At 53.5% G+C, this 13,273-nt stretch overlaps 2 protein-coding genes across 2 annotated transcripts in view; one reads left to right on the top strand and one right to left on the bottom strand.

The window, feature by feature from the left end:
* The window catches only part of ANXA9 (annexin A9), an 8,492-nt gene extending 2,780 nt beyond the window's left edge, over nt 1-5,712 (top strand). Inside the window, exons 5-11 of the mRNA XM_011377699.2 lie at nt 813-949; nt 1,156-1,215; nt 1,703-1,787; nt 1,938-2,033; nt 2,117-2,175; nt 4,983-5,105; nt 5,338-5,712. Coding sequence (XP_011376001.1) covers nt 813-949; nt 1,156-1,215; nt 1,703-1,787; nt 1,938-2,033; nt 2,117-2,175; nt 4,983-5,105; nt 5,338-5,400 — 623 coding nt within the window. The 3' untranslated portion in view covers nt 5,401-5,712. The remainder of the gene's footprint in view (nt 1-812; nt 950-1,155; nt 1,216-1,702; nt 1,788-1,937; nt 2,034-2,116; nt 2,176-4,982; nt 5,106-5,337) is intronic.
* Nucleotides 5,713-6,285: 573 nt separating this feature from the next.
* MINDY1 (MINDY lysine 48 deubiquitinase 1) overlaps nt 6,286-13,273 on the bottom strand; it is an 8,144-nt gene continuing 1,156 nt past the window's right edge. The window contains exons 2-10 of the mRNA XM_011377635.2: nt 10,955-11,869; nt 10,498-10,555; nt 10,015-10,079; nt 9,445-9,603; nt 9,010-9,112; nt 8,539-8,681; nt 7,545-7,736; nt 7,069-7,221; nt 6,286-6,827 (exon numbers count right to left, since the gene is read on the bottom strand). Coding sequence (XP_011375937.1) covers nt 6,747-6,827; nt 7,069-7,221; nt 7,545-7,736; nt 8,539-8,681; nt 9,010-9,112; nt 9,445-9,603; nt 10,015-10,079; nt 10,498-10,555; nt 10,955-11,497 — 1,497 coding nt within the window. The 5' untranslated portion in view covers nt 11,498-11,869 and the 3' untranslated portion in view covers nt 6,286-6,746. The remainder of the gene's footprint in view (nt 6,828-7,068; nt 7,222-7,544; nt 7,737-8,538; nt 8,682-9,009; nt 9,113-9,444; nt 9,604-10,014; nt 10,080-10,497; nt 10,556-10,954; nt 11,870-13,273) is intronic.

A 13,273-nucleotide genomic window follows, 5' to 3' on the forward strand; every position in this document is an offset into this window, starting at 1 on the left:
TCCTCCACCCTCCGTCCCTCCAGCCCTCAGTCTCCCCAGGGGAGACGGCCAGATGTGATCATTAAAGAAGGAGAAGCAACCATTAGCCATCTTCGTCTGGGGCTTCAGGGCAGATTCCGGGATAATGATGACTGGGGCTCTGTGGCAGTCCCAAGGGTCCCCCTGTCATCTTCCCAACCCCTGCTGATGCATCCCGGGCTGAGTGGAATCTTGCTGCAGCTGGAGGGAGAGGCGAGGACCTGCTTTCTAAGTCACCGGTGTCACCTCCCAGGCCCCTGGCAGGTGGCCGGGCTTGGCTGTCACATACCTCCGCACCGCTAATCGGGAGGGAACTAGCTTTTTCTCACTCTCGTCTTAGCCCCCCTGCCCCCACCCCCGCTTTTTCTTGCTCTCCCCATGTCCCTGGATGTCCTCTCCGGGCTGCCTCCTCACCCCTCCCCTACCTCTCTTCCTTCCCCGCTCTCTCCCCTTGGTGGCATCCTACCTCCTACATGACTTCTCTTCACCTCGGGTGACAGCCAGGCCCTGGCCATCTTGCCTCATCCTATGGGTTTCTCTATCTCCTCTCCGCTGTCCGGCCCCCACCGGAGTAACAGATGTCTGCTGCCCGCAGCAGGTCGGCGCCTGCAGACGAGGCCACACCACAGTGCGGATCCCACAGCGCGTGGGGTGCTCACGCCTTAGACGTGCTTTGTGGTGGCCATGATGGTGCTTCTGCCTTCCATCCTGGGGACTAGTAGCCCTCAAGTTACTGCAAGCAGGGGATGGCAGGGTTGGCAGGGCGCAGAGGTCAGGCATTTGATGGGTCCTAGAGGCAGCCACGCTGGCAAACATCAGGAGAATTCAGAAGGCTCCTGACCCCACCCCAGATTTCCAGGTGGAGGCTGAGGAGGACATCAAGTCTGCGACCAGTGGCACCTTGCAGGACTTGTTCCTAGCCCTGGCCAAGGTGAGGAGGCCCGGCCTGCAGGGGAAGGGAGTGACAGCACCTGGGGGGGGGGGCGGGACCCAATGGAGAGAATCGTTGTGTGTAATGGACAAGAGAAGGCTTGGGGCTGACTGGGTTTGGTTCGTTGGCCCGGGGCTAAAAAGCTGCTCCTAAAAAGCTGCTCCTCGAAGAGTCCTCCTGAGACCTTCCTCCTACTTTCCTCCTAGGGGGACCGGGAGAGCTGCTCTGAAGTCATTGACTACCACCTGGCAGAACAGGATGTCCAGGTGAGCAGGGACCGAGAAGTCTGCACTCTGAGCACGCAGGACGGCCTCCTGTCCCGCGTCTTAGAGCCATCAGCCCGTGTGCCCATTTGTCCTACGGACCCGTCCTTGCCTTGGGGAAGGAGTCCTCAAGCATGAGGGGCCGTGGGATGTCTGGTCGTGTCACAGCTGAAGCCTTTTCCCTGTCTAGCCTCTGACACCTGAACTCACAGGAAGTGAGTTCGTCAGCTCTCGTGGGCATTTGGGTGGGAGACCCCCCATCTCCCCGCTCCCTTGGGGAATATTTAACTACTGTGCCAGGATTTCCCAAACTGGGGGATCACGCCGTGAGGGCAGAGCCCCTCTCTTGGTCCTATCCCATATTTTTTAAATCATAAATAAAAGCAACTAATCTACACGTTAAAATCACTTTTCCACCCTTAATCCCATTTCCACCGTGATGGATTCTGGCGACATCGTAACACGGCCCTGACCTCCTCCTCCTGCCCAGGCACTGAAGCAGGCTGACCGACCCGGCACGGAGGAGACGTGGGTCCTCATCCTCACCCAGCGAAACCCCGAACACCTCATCCGAGGTACACGCGAGCCTCCCTCTCTCCCCAGCTTGCGCTGGCGATGACCGCTGGCTGAGGAAGTGGGGAGAGGGGGGAGAGGGGGCCCCTCCCCTCTGTGATAATCGACCTGCCCCGTTTATCTCTCCCACGGCCTCCCTTGCACACCACAAGTGTTTGATCAGTACCAGCGGCGCACCGGGCACGCGCCGGAGCGCACTGTCCGGGACCGTTTCCATGGAGACGCCCAGATAGCCTTGCTCAGCCTAGGTAGGGCCTGCTCCGGATGCGTGGGGCCGGGGGGTCCCTGGCCTTGGGGCCGCCACCCTCCATCTCTCCCTCTCTGCTTCCAGCCTCGGTGATCAGGAACACACCGCTGTACTTCGCCAATAAACTGCATGAAGCCCTCCAGGTGAGAGGGCGACTCCTTTTCCCTCCCTTTGGAACAAAAACTGGGTGGGGGTGGGGAGGCACCTCCTGGGCAAGGGAGAGGAAGTGTCACGCTGCTAATGTCACGTCTCTACACACGCACGGCAGCTCTCTTCCTGGGTTTACAAGAGCAGAGGAGCGAGCTGTGGGTACAGCTCAGGTAGCTGACCCTAAAGGTCACACGAGCTCAAATTTTGGCCTGATTAATATCGAAATGGCCACATATGGATATGAATTTGCTCTGGGAGACCGTGCCGTGTCCGGTTTCAGTTGTCACCAGAATGGTGATGATGATAACGCCAGCAAGAATGACAAGAGCCAGCGTTTCTCAGGTGCTCGGTGTGTGCCAGGACCTGTGCTGAACACAGTGCACATTTTAGTTAATCCTCCATCCTTGTTTTATAGACAAAGCACAGAGAGGTAAGTACCTTGTCTAAGGTCACACAGCTATTGAGTCTTATAGTCTCCCTACGAAACACATAAGGGCTCTATGGGACACTTAAGTGCCATGTGTCAGCTCCTGGTCTGTACCGTAGGTGTTGGGCTATACGGGAGGACCTCATTTTATTCTACTTTACAGATATTGTGATTTTTACAAACTGAAGGTAAGACCTTCCACCAGCAAAACGATTACAACTCGCTGAAGGCTTGGATGATGTTTAGCATTTTTTAGCAAGAAAGTATTTTTAAATTAATGCATATACATTGTTTCATTAGACATAACGCTATTACACACTTAACAGACTACAGTATACTGTAAATGTAACTTTTATGTGCACTAGGAAACCCAAAATTTTGTGTGACTTGCTTTATTGGGATATTTGCTTTATGGTGGTATGAAACTGAGCCTGCAATAGCACCTCCAAACACCTTACCATAAGTTATACCGTGAGTTATAGGGTCACCCTTCTCCACACTGGTCAGACTTTGTCCCATACTATCCATAATTAAACTGGTGACCGTGGTTTGAGTCATTCGTTAAGCAGAATCCAGTCAATCTGCTCATCAAGCTAAGTCTCCTATTAGCATAATTGTCCCCAAAATCCCATAAATCAAAAACTCACAGAAACTTTGGAGAAGATAAACGTAGTGATCATTCGGCAGGTGGAATCGCTTTTTGTTTTCTGGTCGACACTCCATCGTGCTTTGTGGACAGCTGTTCAAAAGACAGTGCGTGTAACTACTTGTTTCATCATCCAGAGATTTCCATTTTGACAGCGGATTATTGTGCTCGCCCGATAAAGCCTGTACTATTATAATGAGTCAACACTGAGATTCATTTGAGGAGTCGGGCTTATCTGTCTAATTTGCTGTCGGAAAAACAAATTTGTACCCAGCAGTAAATAATTGTAATGTTCGTTTTTGAATTATAGGACCCACATTCTTGGATGTCAATGTCAGATGTATCTTAGAAGTAGGACTTGAAAAGTAATATAGACTTATTTTTCCGAAAATTTTTTAGAAGGATACACTCAGTCAGGATACTTCTGTACTATTTTAGGAGAGAGATGTAAAAAAAAAAAAAAAAAGAGATCGTGAAGAATATTCAGAAAAATGGCCTTCGGTGAAGGCTGATTCGAGACAAATTTGGACCAATCTGAACCATAAAATGAACGTTCATTTTAAAGATCCTGGGGCAGTATGTGATGCCAAGTGCACTCTCAAGACTCGATTTATGTTTAATGTGGGTTTGGCGAAGGTGCTTGTGCACCCATGGGAATATCCGGTTAACAGCGCTTGCACCAATTCTACGACTTTGGAGTAACGAGAGTTGGAAGAAGGGCAGAGCGGATACTGGAGAACGGTCTGCCATCTTTGGCACAGCACAAAACTGGTGATACATGATATTTAAAAGAAAGTAGCCCTCAAGCCCACTGACAATTAGGTAAACGAGTCCAAGTGGAACACAGCATCCTGTTTCCGCGGGGTCGTTTTCTTTTGCTTCTTCGCGGGAGTTTATGTGTGGGGATGGCGTGAGTGAGGGTTGCAGGTGGTTCCGGGAAAGGTTACATGAGTCAAGCGCTCGAGGAAACCCTGTAAAAGAGGATTTTAAGAAGCGGTGACGGCACCAGTGCACAGCTAGCGACTCAAGTAGGATCTGTGACTAAAAGTTTTTATTTTCCAATCTCTCAGGACAATCGGTTGTATAATTCATGACTTGATGATGTTCTGTATGTAACTCTACTATTTCTAAACCGAATCCTCCATTATCTCCTTTAACCAGAAGGCTGGAGGCTTGGAGCAGGTATAGGAGGAAGACAGTGATGCTGAACCCCAGGGTTCAGGAGAAACTAATGTGTAAATATGGGGCAGTGAGACAGCCCTGGTGGGTCCAGATCAGAACCGGAAGTCACATGACCCTGCCCCCCACCATAGAGGGTGGGTGCGTTCTTCTTGGACGTTCACTAACTTGGAAGTTAAAAACAGTCTTCCTGGCTTTCATGCTGGAAGGTCTTTATGAGTAGCGAGTCTATCCTTTTTTAAGCACCTGCCTTTGGAGCTTTCAGCACCACCCAGCTCTGGAGGAGTGAGGCTCCGAGCTGGTGGCAGGGCCAGGAAAGGCATGTGGAAGGAAGCGGAAGTACTCCAGGTGCCCCCAGGGACTGGCCTTTTCTGCTGCATCATCTTCCATGGGGATGGACGAAGAGAACTCTTCCCCTAGATAATGTATGCTTCTCTGGACTCGCGCCTCACGTCCACTTTCTAGAATAACCTACCATGCCATGCTGTCCAATTCCTATTCCGTGAGAATCTCATGGCCACCCCTCCCCTCATTTCTTCTCCTACCAGGAAACTGAGCCTGATAACCAAGCCCTGATGCGTATCCTCATCTCTAGAAGTGAGACTGACCTTCTAAGCATCCGAGCTGAGTACAAAAAGAAATTTGGGAAATCCCTCTACTCTTCCCTCCAGGTGAGACTTGGCTAGTTCTTAACCTGGAACCTCAGGGCTCCGCCCCGCCCCTCCCGACTCTACTCCCTGGACACAGCTGACATATCATGCCCTGGAGAATGCACGAGTCTTTGGTTAATTCGGTGTAGGACTGCAGGCACCAGACAAGCTCTGGACCACCGTGAGGCAGGGGCGGAGTGCCTGGGCCATGGTGGCTGTGAGTCTTTCTAACACTTGGCTCTCTTGCCTGCAGGATGCCGTGAAGGGGGACTGCCGGTTAGCCCTACTAGCCCTGTGCCGGGCCGAAGACCTCTGAGACTTTCCTGCCCCCCACCCCTACATGAGATTCAAGGATCTGAGATTCCCATGTTTGGCTAAGGCTGAGCCTCTAAGACAGGATAAGCCCTCGCTGAGCACCGTGTGTTCCAGCGTCTCGTCGAGGCTGGAACTCAAAGTCTTTCACGTCCCTTGATTTCCTTCATCCCGAAGCGATGTCCACACCTCGGTCCCCCGGCTCTGACTCGGGTGTGGGCTAATGGGGCCTTCTTGACGGTTTCTGCCCGACTCATCCATCCTGTACTCAAGGCAGAACATCTCACTGATTCCCGAATTCTTTTGGCCAATTTCATTGTTGTCCGTGTTCCCTGATTGAAGTTTGGGTGGGGCAGGACGTGGGCTGGGAGGAGGCCTTGAAGTTGGAGGTGCCTTGGACACGCACTGGATGTTCCACAGGAATCCTGTTTTGGGCTCCAGGGCAGCAGTTATCAACAACCTCTCTCCCAGGGGGCTCCCCTGCCCCCACATTATTCTCTCTTCCCCAGGAAATTTCAGGCAAAATAATCGAGAACCTGGATCTAGCACACGATTAGGAGGTAGCAAAGGATTATCTGTATGACGTGGGAGCCAAGCAGAGGATCCAGCTGCCCCTTGCCTACCTGGGAAGTTACCAGGGAGCAGAACCCCCAAATCCATCTGTCCAAAGCGGGGACTTGGAAACCCACCTGCAGACTAGAGAACTATTTCCCAAAAGAAGACGCATCAAAGAGAGAAACAAAAAAACAGAAAGGGAAAAAGCAGGCTTTGGTGCCCCCTGCTGGCGCTGCTAGAAATGACAGGCCTCTTTCCCCTCTCTCCCCTTTGGCATTACTCAGTCGGGTCAAACACGTAACCCGGTTGCTGCAGAGTAAGGCAAACAACGGACCTCAGGAAACAAGTTTTATTTCCAAACCCCTAGGAAGGCTTTACAAACAATGGAGATAGAAACCCAAATCAAACCCTGAAACAAAGGCCACCGGCCTGGGGGGTGGTCAGGAGGGTCTGCCGCAGGGGCGCCGGCAAGTAGGAGACTTACAGTCTAGACAGGGCCCTGGCCCTGGAGCCTGAGTCTGTGCATTAGTGCGATGCGCTGGGGAAAGGGAGCTGGGAATCACAAGTCCTCACCCCACGAGCCCCACTGTTGCCCTGGCTGATGGAGAGGAAGAGAAGGCGGCAGCACATGAGGGCAAGGATGTCACCGAGTCTGACCTTGGCACTGACTGCCTGCTCTGATCCCCCACGGACCACACATAAGTGACCTTGCACACCTCAGGGGTCGGCCTGGGGAGCGAGCACAACAGCCAGAGCCTCTGGAAGGAGAGGCCGGCAGCCTGGCACCAGGCGGGGCTACAGCAGGACGCAGTCGGACTCCTGCTTCGGCCTCTGCCGCCGCTCCCCGGCGGGGCGTCCGGACGTGGCTCCTCTGCCCTGTACCGGGTTTAACAACTGGTCACCCGTCTGCCTTGGATGAGCACAAGGACAGAGGTTCTAGGTGGAAGCGGCTCGAGGTCAGTGGGGGAGAGAAAGCTAGGAAGGGACCTGGGGGAGAGGGACGGACAGAAAAGCCACGAGGGAGTCCTTGAAGAGAACTGCAGGACTAACGATGACGGGAAAGCTGGAGAAGCAGGGGCGGGACACGGGAGGAGGGCGCAGGGAGGAGCAGGCTCACCTGTGGCGATGGGGCCCGCGCCGGCACGGGCTGGACCCCTTGCTGCTGCTGGTACTCCTCCTGCTGAAGCTGCTGAGCCAGCTCCAGGTCGCTAAGACCCGACGTGCCTTGTGGCCGCTGCTGCTGCTGCAGGAACAGGGCGATCAGGTAGTCCTAGAGAGAGGGGACAAGGAGGGCTGTGAGGGGGGCTGCGGCCTGGGAGATGTTCAGGCTAGATTTAGCTTCCAAACCAGTTCTCCCTCATCCTTCGATCTCTCCAGCTCCTCCTCCTCCACAGCCCAGCTCACAGCTAAGTATGTCATCTGCGGAGGCAGAGAACACACACCAAGTGCGGAGATGGTCCAAAGGTAACAGGGCAGAGGGACATGGGTGTCACGTGTTAAGATCTCCAGATGACAAAATGCATGCAACTCGCCTATGGCAAAAAGCTCTGACACAAACGTGTTCCCGGCACCCTTCCCAAAGGCCCCACACACCTGGTCTACCTGCCGCTGCTTTTCCGGGGAGTCACTCCCGCCTTCTGCTCCAGGCCCCTTGCCCAGGGAATGACTTAGGTGAAACTCGGAGTCACAAAAGCAGCTGTCTCCATCCACGTTGTGCAGGCTCTCCCACACCACTTGCTCCTCCTGTAGAAAGCCCTGGTCGGTGACCAGTAGGTACAAGTGACCCTGTGGGGAAGAAGACAAAGCGGGACAGGTGACGCAGAGGTGGCCTGCTGCCCCACAACATCTGAGATGCGCCGAGACCATCCGCACTGACAGGTGCGCCAGCTGGAACGTCACTGGGAGCACGTGGGTCCTTCATACATCTGTGGCCGTGGGGAGAGGGAAGAGATGTCCGAGAGTACGGGCAGCTGGGTGTAAGGGTGGCGGTCACTGTGGTCGAGCATGGAGTCCTCGGAGCTGGGGTCCCACACGAGAGCCTGCTTCCTGCCTCACTTCCCATGGTGCCCTGGGCTCGCCCACGGGCTCTGAGAACTAAAGACCTTTCCCTCTTCTGCCCTATCCGTAGAGGGCTTAGACCGTCTCTAACTTCATGAGACTACAGTGTTGTTCAAAAATTCCACTGCCTCCTCCCGGGAGAGGGTTATACCTTCCTGTCCCACTGATGGCGGGCATATTCCTTAGGGCTTGCTCTGGCCAGGGAGATGCTAGCAAAAGTGACACGCGTCACTTCCAGGCAGAAGCACTAAACGCGGGTGCATGACGTCTCTCCTACATTTCAGAGAAAGGCTGTTTTGTCAGCCTGAGTCTCAGAGATGATGTGGGACAGAACGGCGGCCAATCTGCAAGGGACTCGTAGCATGGATGAGAACTAAACCTCAGCGCGGCGAACCGCAGGGCTGTTAGGAGTCGCTCGTTCCCCGAGCTTAGTCTGCCCCATCCTGACCTGACGGAAACACTGACCCGGAAGGAAAAGGCATGAGGAAACCCGCGGCACTGCAGCCCCCCACGCCCTCGGCCTCCGCACCTTGTGCTTAGTCATAGTGCTGAAGTGGTTGTTTCGGAAGAAGACACTGAGCTCGCCCTCCTTGGCGGCCGCCGTTAGCTCGCACAGGCCGTGGTAGGTCAGCTGCGCCGCGGTGGTCTCCAGGAACTGCTCGGCGATCAGGCCTGTGCCGGGCACAAGATGGGGGGCGGGGAGGGGCTGGCTTAAATGCAAAGTCCACAGTAGGGAGGGTCGTCCAGAGAGTCCCTGTCACGAGGCCCAGGGGTGAAGTCCCTTCCCTGAAACCTGGCCAGATTCATTCATTCCACCCATAGTGACCTTGTGCCGGGCACGGCATGAGGCCCTGGGGGACACAGCTCCCCAGACTGCCTTTCATGGAGCTGACATTCTAGTGGAATGTGGGGGCAGGGAGGAGACAGACAACAAACAATAAACCTAAGGAGCCGCCATTGCCTCTGCATAAGAGCCACAGAAGAGGAGGAGGCGTATCACCTTCTGTCACCAGGCTGGTGTCGCTGGAGTGCTTGCAGGTGATGATCTTCTCCACCAGCTGATTGTAACTCAGTTTCCCAACGGCACTCACAGCCTCGGGGCTCTGCACGGGCCGCAGGGTGGGGTGGTACCAAAAACATGGACATCTTTTTAGGAAGGAAATGAACCAAACCCACAAAGACTGCAACCCTCTGACGAAAGGTTCCTGAAACTTTTGATGTCTAAAGAACTGCCCGTGTTGTGCTTATGTTTGAGTGTTACCTGTGAAAGGGTTTAAGGTGAAGGAATGCTGCCCTGGGCCCTGCCCCGACACCCTATCTCCCCCCCAACCCAAGACAGCTTAATCCCTACCTCCCCAACCCACACCCCACAAAATCGCGCTTCTCTGCCAGCTTGGGCCGGATAAGAGGCTCATTTGGGCCCTCTCTGCCTCACCTGTGGATCGACAAGCCAGCCGTGGTACAGAGGTACACCCAGTAGGTCGAAGACACTGCACTCAGGTGTGTACTCAAAATCCGAGACGCCTGTGAATCGCACGTTGACATCCAGACCTGTGGCCAGCTTAGGCAGCACTGTCATCGCATCGTCCACATTCTGGGGTAGAAAAGAAAACGGTGGACACATCGAATCGACATGCCGTACATCTAACCTGACGCAATGCTATAGGCCAATGACATCTCAAAAAAGCCGGAGGGAACAAAAGGAAAATGATGGAGAGTCTGGCCTCCCCTCCCTCCACTCCACTCCCACCCCCGGAAGTGAAAAATTAATCTTCCTTTTCTTTTCTTCCCTGGTTCTCTAACAAGCCTCTCCATTCCTCCCTTGCCTCAACCCTTCTTTATCTTATAAAAACGAACATATTTTCGAGGACACAGCTATACCCTCCTCTTCTGCAGAAAAAAAAAATCATAGTTCAAGGAACTCCCTTAAAAACAGCAGAAAGACTTCTCTTCCTAGCCTGGGTGTCCCCTTTCAAGCCCCTTTGTCCACAGACCTTTTGCTCACCTGTTGAAAATTAAGCTGCAAACCCTCTGACTTCTCCTGGGGCTTGATGGACAGGAGGCAGTCACCTACAAGACAGGATTCCTTACCAGCTTAACCTATCAATTGTCCCCAAAGCTGTTTCTCCTTCTCCTAGAGAATGGGGGTAATGGCACAGACCGTAGATTTTTCAGAGCTGGAAAGGACCTTAGAGTCTAATCTGGACCCTTTATTTCTCAGAGAAAGAAACAGGCTCCCAAAGGTGAAGTCCCTGCCCGAGGTCACACGTGAAGACTAAGGGCAGAACTAAGGTTCCAAGCCAGGACTCCTGACACCCCGACTTTTGCTTTTTCCCTCCCTAGCCTTGCAAAGAAGCCCCAGAGACCTTCACCCTCCCTGACACATCGGAGAGCCAGATAGAGAGTCCCTCAATATTCTGGATTTCTGGCTGAGTGGACAGCACTTGACCCTTCTGTGTGATTCCCCTTTCAAGGCCCAGTCACTTACCGAGATGTGCCATGAGCTCATCTGATGTGATCACTTCCTTCTGAGGTGGCAGCTTCACCTGGAGGCGGAAAGGGGTGAGCAAAGGGTCAGCCGCGTGTGTGCTTTTTTGCACGCAGCACTGCAGGAGAAACTCTCAGCAAGGCGGAGAGAGGGCAGGGGTTGTCCCGCGGTAGGATGTGACGGAAAAAAGGCAACTCGCCACGGGAGCAAGAGACTGAATGCAAAATACTCGAAGGCATTCGCATTTGCTAGAGAGTGGAAGATCCAGGAGTAGGAGAGGTAACTTTGGCTTTTACGAATATTTTGTACCATTTGTTCAAGTTGAAGAAATAGGGAGAATAATCTAGAAAGTTTTGGTTGACCGGTTTCAGAAGAAAAGCAGGATGCTCGAGGAGGTGGGTCAGGAAAGAGCGGTCTCCCCCACTTCTCCGGAGCCCCGATCCGATCTCCCTCTTACCTTCCACTGAAGGAAGAGGATGTTCATGATGGCGAGCAGAGGGCAAGGGCCGTTAGCGCTCTGGGTGATGATGGGCGTCCGGTCCCCCTTCCAGGGGATCCACTTGACACAGTAGAAGTCTGGCTCAGGCTGTCGGGCCCTGGGGGACTGGGGAAGCTCCTGGGGCCTGGAGCACACCCCCACCGTCTCCACCTCAGGCTGTATCTGTGTCCCGTGGCCTGGCCCCGGCTGGCCTGAGCCAGTGTCAGCTGAAAGGGACTCGAGTTCATCCTGGCCCTGGGCTGGCAGCGACACTTGGTGTCCTGGTTCCTGTTCTCCGGCCACCCCGTTGGTTTCTCCGGCTGCCCCGTCGGCGTCTCCGGCCACCCCATCGGTTTCTCCGGCTGCCTCGTCGGCGTCTCCGGCCACCCCGTCGGCATCTCCAGCATCCCTGTCCTGATCATGCTCATCTGGTTCTGACACGACCTTGTGGTTTTCGGGGCTGACTGCTTCTGCAGTCCTGGTCTCACCAGAGGGTGGACACTCAGGTTGATGGTGTTCCATGGTCGGGAGGGGTCGACTGAGGGACACCGAAGGACTTTACGGTCCTCGGGGAGTCAGTTGCCTTAATCTAGGCTCGGTATGCAAAAGAGAGACCGATCCAATGAGAAGGCAACCATCGGGCTGGAAAGCAAACGGACCTAGAAAAGTCTTGGAAAAGGAATGTGGGGCGGAGGCTGGACGGTGTGTGCGGTCGCTCCTGGCGCTGGGCGTGCGTGTCTTTGTCAGCTTGGGTAAACAGAAGCACAGCCCCGGGGCCAGCTCTTCTTCACCTCAGCCTGCTGTGACCAGATGGGGCCTATGAGTGGACAGGGCTTTCAGGCTCGGGAGGGATGATTCTGAGGGGACTGAACACATTGGGTGTTGTCAGCCTCCCTGAAACAGATTAAGGACAGAAATGCAGAAGACAAAGGAAAAGAGAGAAAGAGAAGGAGAAAGAAATGTTAAAAATATACTAACGGTCATCAACAAGGCCTTCTTCAGCTCTCCCTGCGACAAAGGTGTCACATCCGTGACTTCCACCCCGGGACCAAGGCAACGTTCTGCCCTGCTCAAAACCCGGCCCCCTGGCTGTTCGTGGATCATGCTGCGCGCACACAGGCTGCTCCTGTCTGTGGGGATACGTTCTCTCTGCCTCGTCCCAAGGGCAAAAAAAAAAAAAAAAGAAGAAGTCACATAGTGCTTGGGGTGAAGAGTAGAAAAGCAGAGAGTCAGTCAGTATCATGCCCTGAAAGAGTAAACACTGGTCAGAAAGAAGTCCATCTCAGAGGACTCTGCTGAACTTGACACAATCTCAAACCACAACAAAAGGTCTTGGGAGGGGCTTCCTGTAGGCTGGAGAGGAGAAACGCAGGCCACAGGGTCAGCTAAATAACTTCAGATTAAGAGCACAGAAACCACTCCCCTCCACCAAGATTCTCCCAGGAAGCTTCTCTGGACAGCGGGAGTTGACACGCCATGGCCTCTGTGGTTCCTGTGTGCTCCCAAAACTGCCTAAAGCCAGAGATATTCTCTGGCTCACTATTTATATGGAATATAAAAATGCCGATGATCAATTTACACTTAAAAAAAAAAATACTCCCTGTATATCCATCTGCCTCTGCATTTTTTCTGTCTGTCTATTCCCGTCGGGGTCATTTTAGATGTGAACACCGGACCTGTTTAACCTGCTCCCCACCGGCACTAAGCACTGAGTTCGGTAGGGACAGATGTTTAATTGGTTTAATTGACACTGTGGATAGTAAACAATGAAAAGCCACAAACCCTGCCCCCTGGAAAACATCTCCCTTCAGCCTCCGTGCTCCCCTCTTCCCCTGACTCAGGGGAAGAAAAGGGGAGAAATTACACTTGTCAGAATTCTTGTCTTTCCTCCAGCTTCTCCCTAACCTGAGACTACGCTTCCTTCTTGTAATCCAGCAAGAATTTAGGGCAAGGGTGAGGCCTGGGAGATAAAGCCGAGGAACAGAAAAGTTACTGAAATACGCCTAGTCACCCAAATCGATCGATCGTTCTCCAGATTCGAACATAATCTATGCTAGCTGCCTCTCATTTGCATGTTGTTAATTTAGAATCAGAGTAGCAAAAACCGCCTGCAGGCCGTCTCTCATTCCTTCCCTCCCCTCCCAAACAACACGCAGAGCGAGCCTCGGAAGCAGAACCCAGAGCCTGGGAAAGTTTTAAAAGCTTGGAGAAAAGCAGGGTTCATTTCTTATCTTTTCTGTCCAATGCCAGGAATGATCAATAATTGAGTGGGGGCTGGGCAGCTAGCTGGCTAGAGGA

Source organism: Pteropus vampyrus, unplaced genomic scaffold (genome assembly GCF_000151845.1).
Source record: "Pteropus vampyrus isolate Shadow unplaced genomic scaffold, Pvam_2.0 Scaffold319, whole genome shotgun sequence".
In the NCBI taxonomy this organism is placed as follows: Eukaryota; Metazoa; Chordata; class Mammalia; order Chiroptera; family Pteropodidae; genus Pteropus; species Pteropus vampyrus.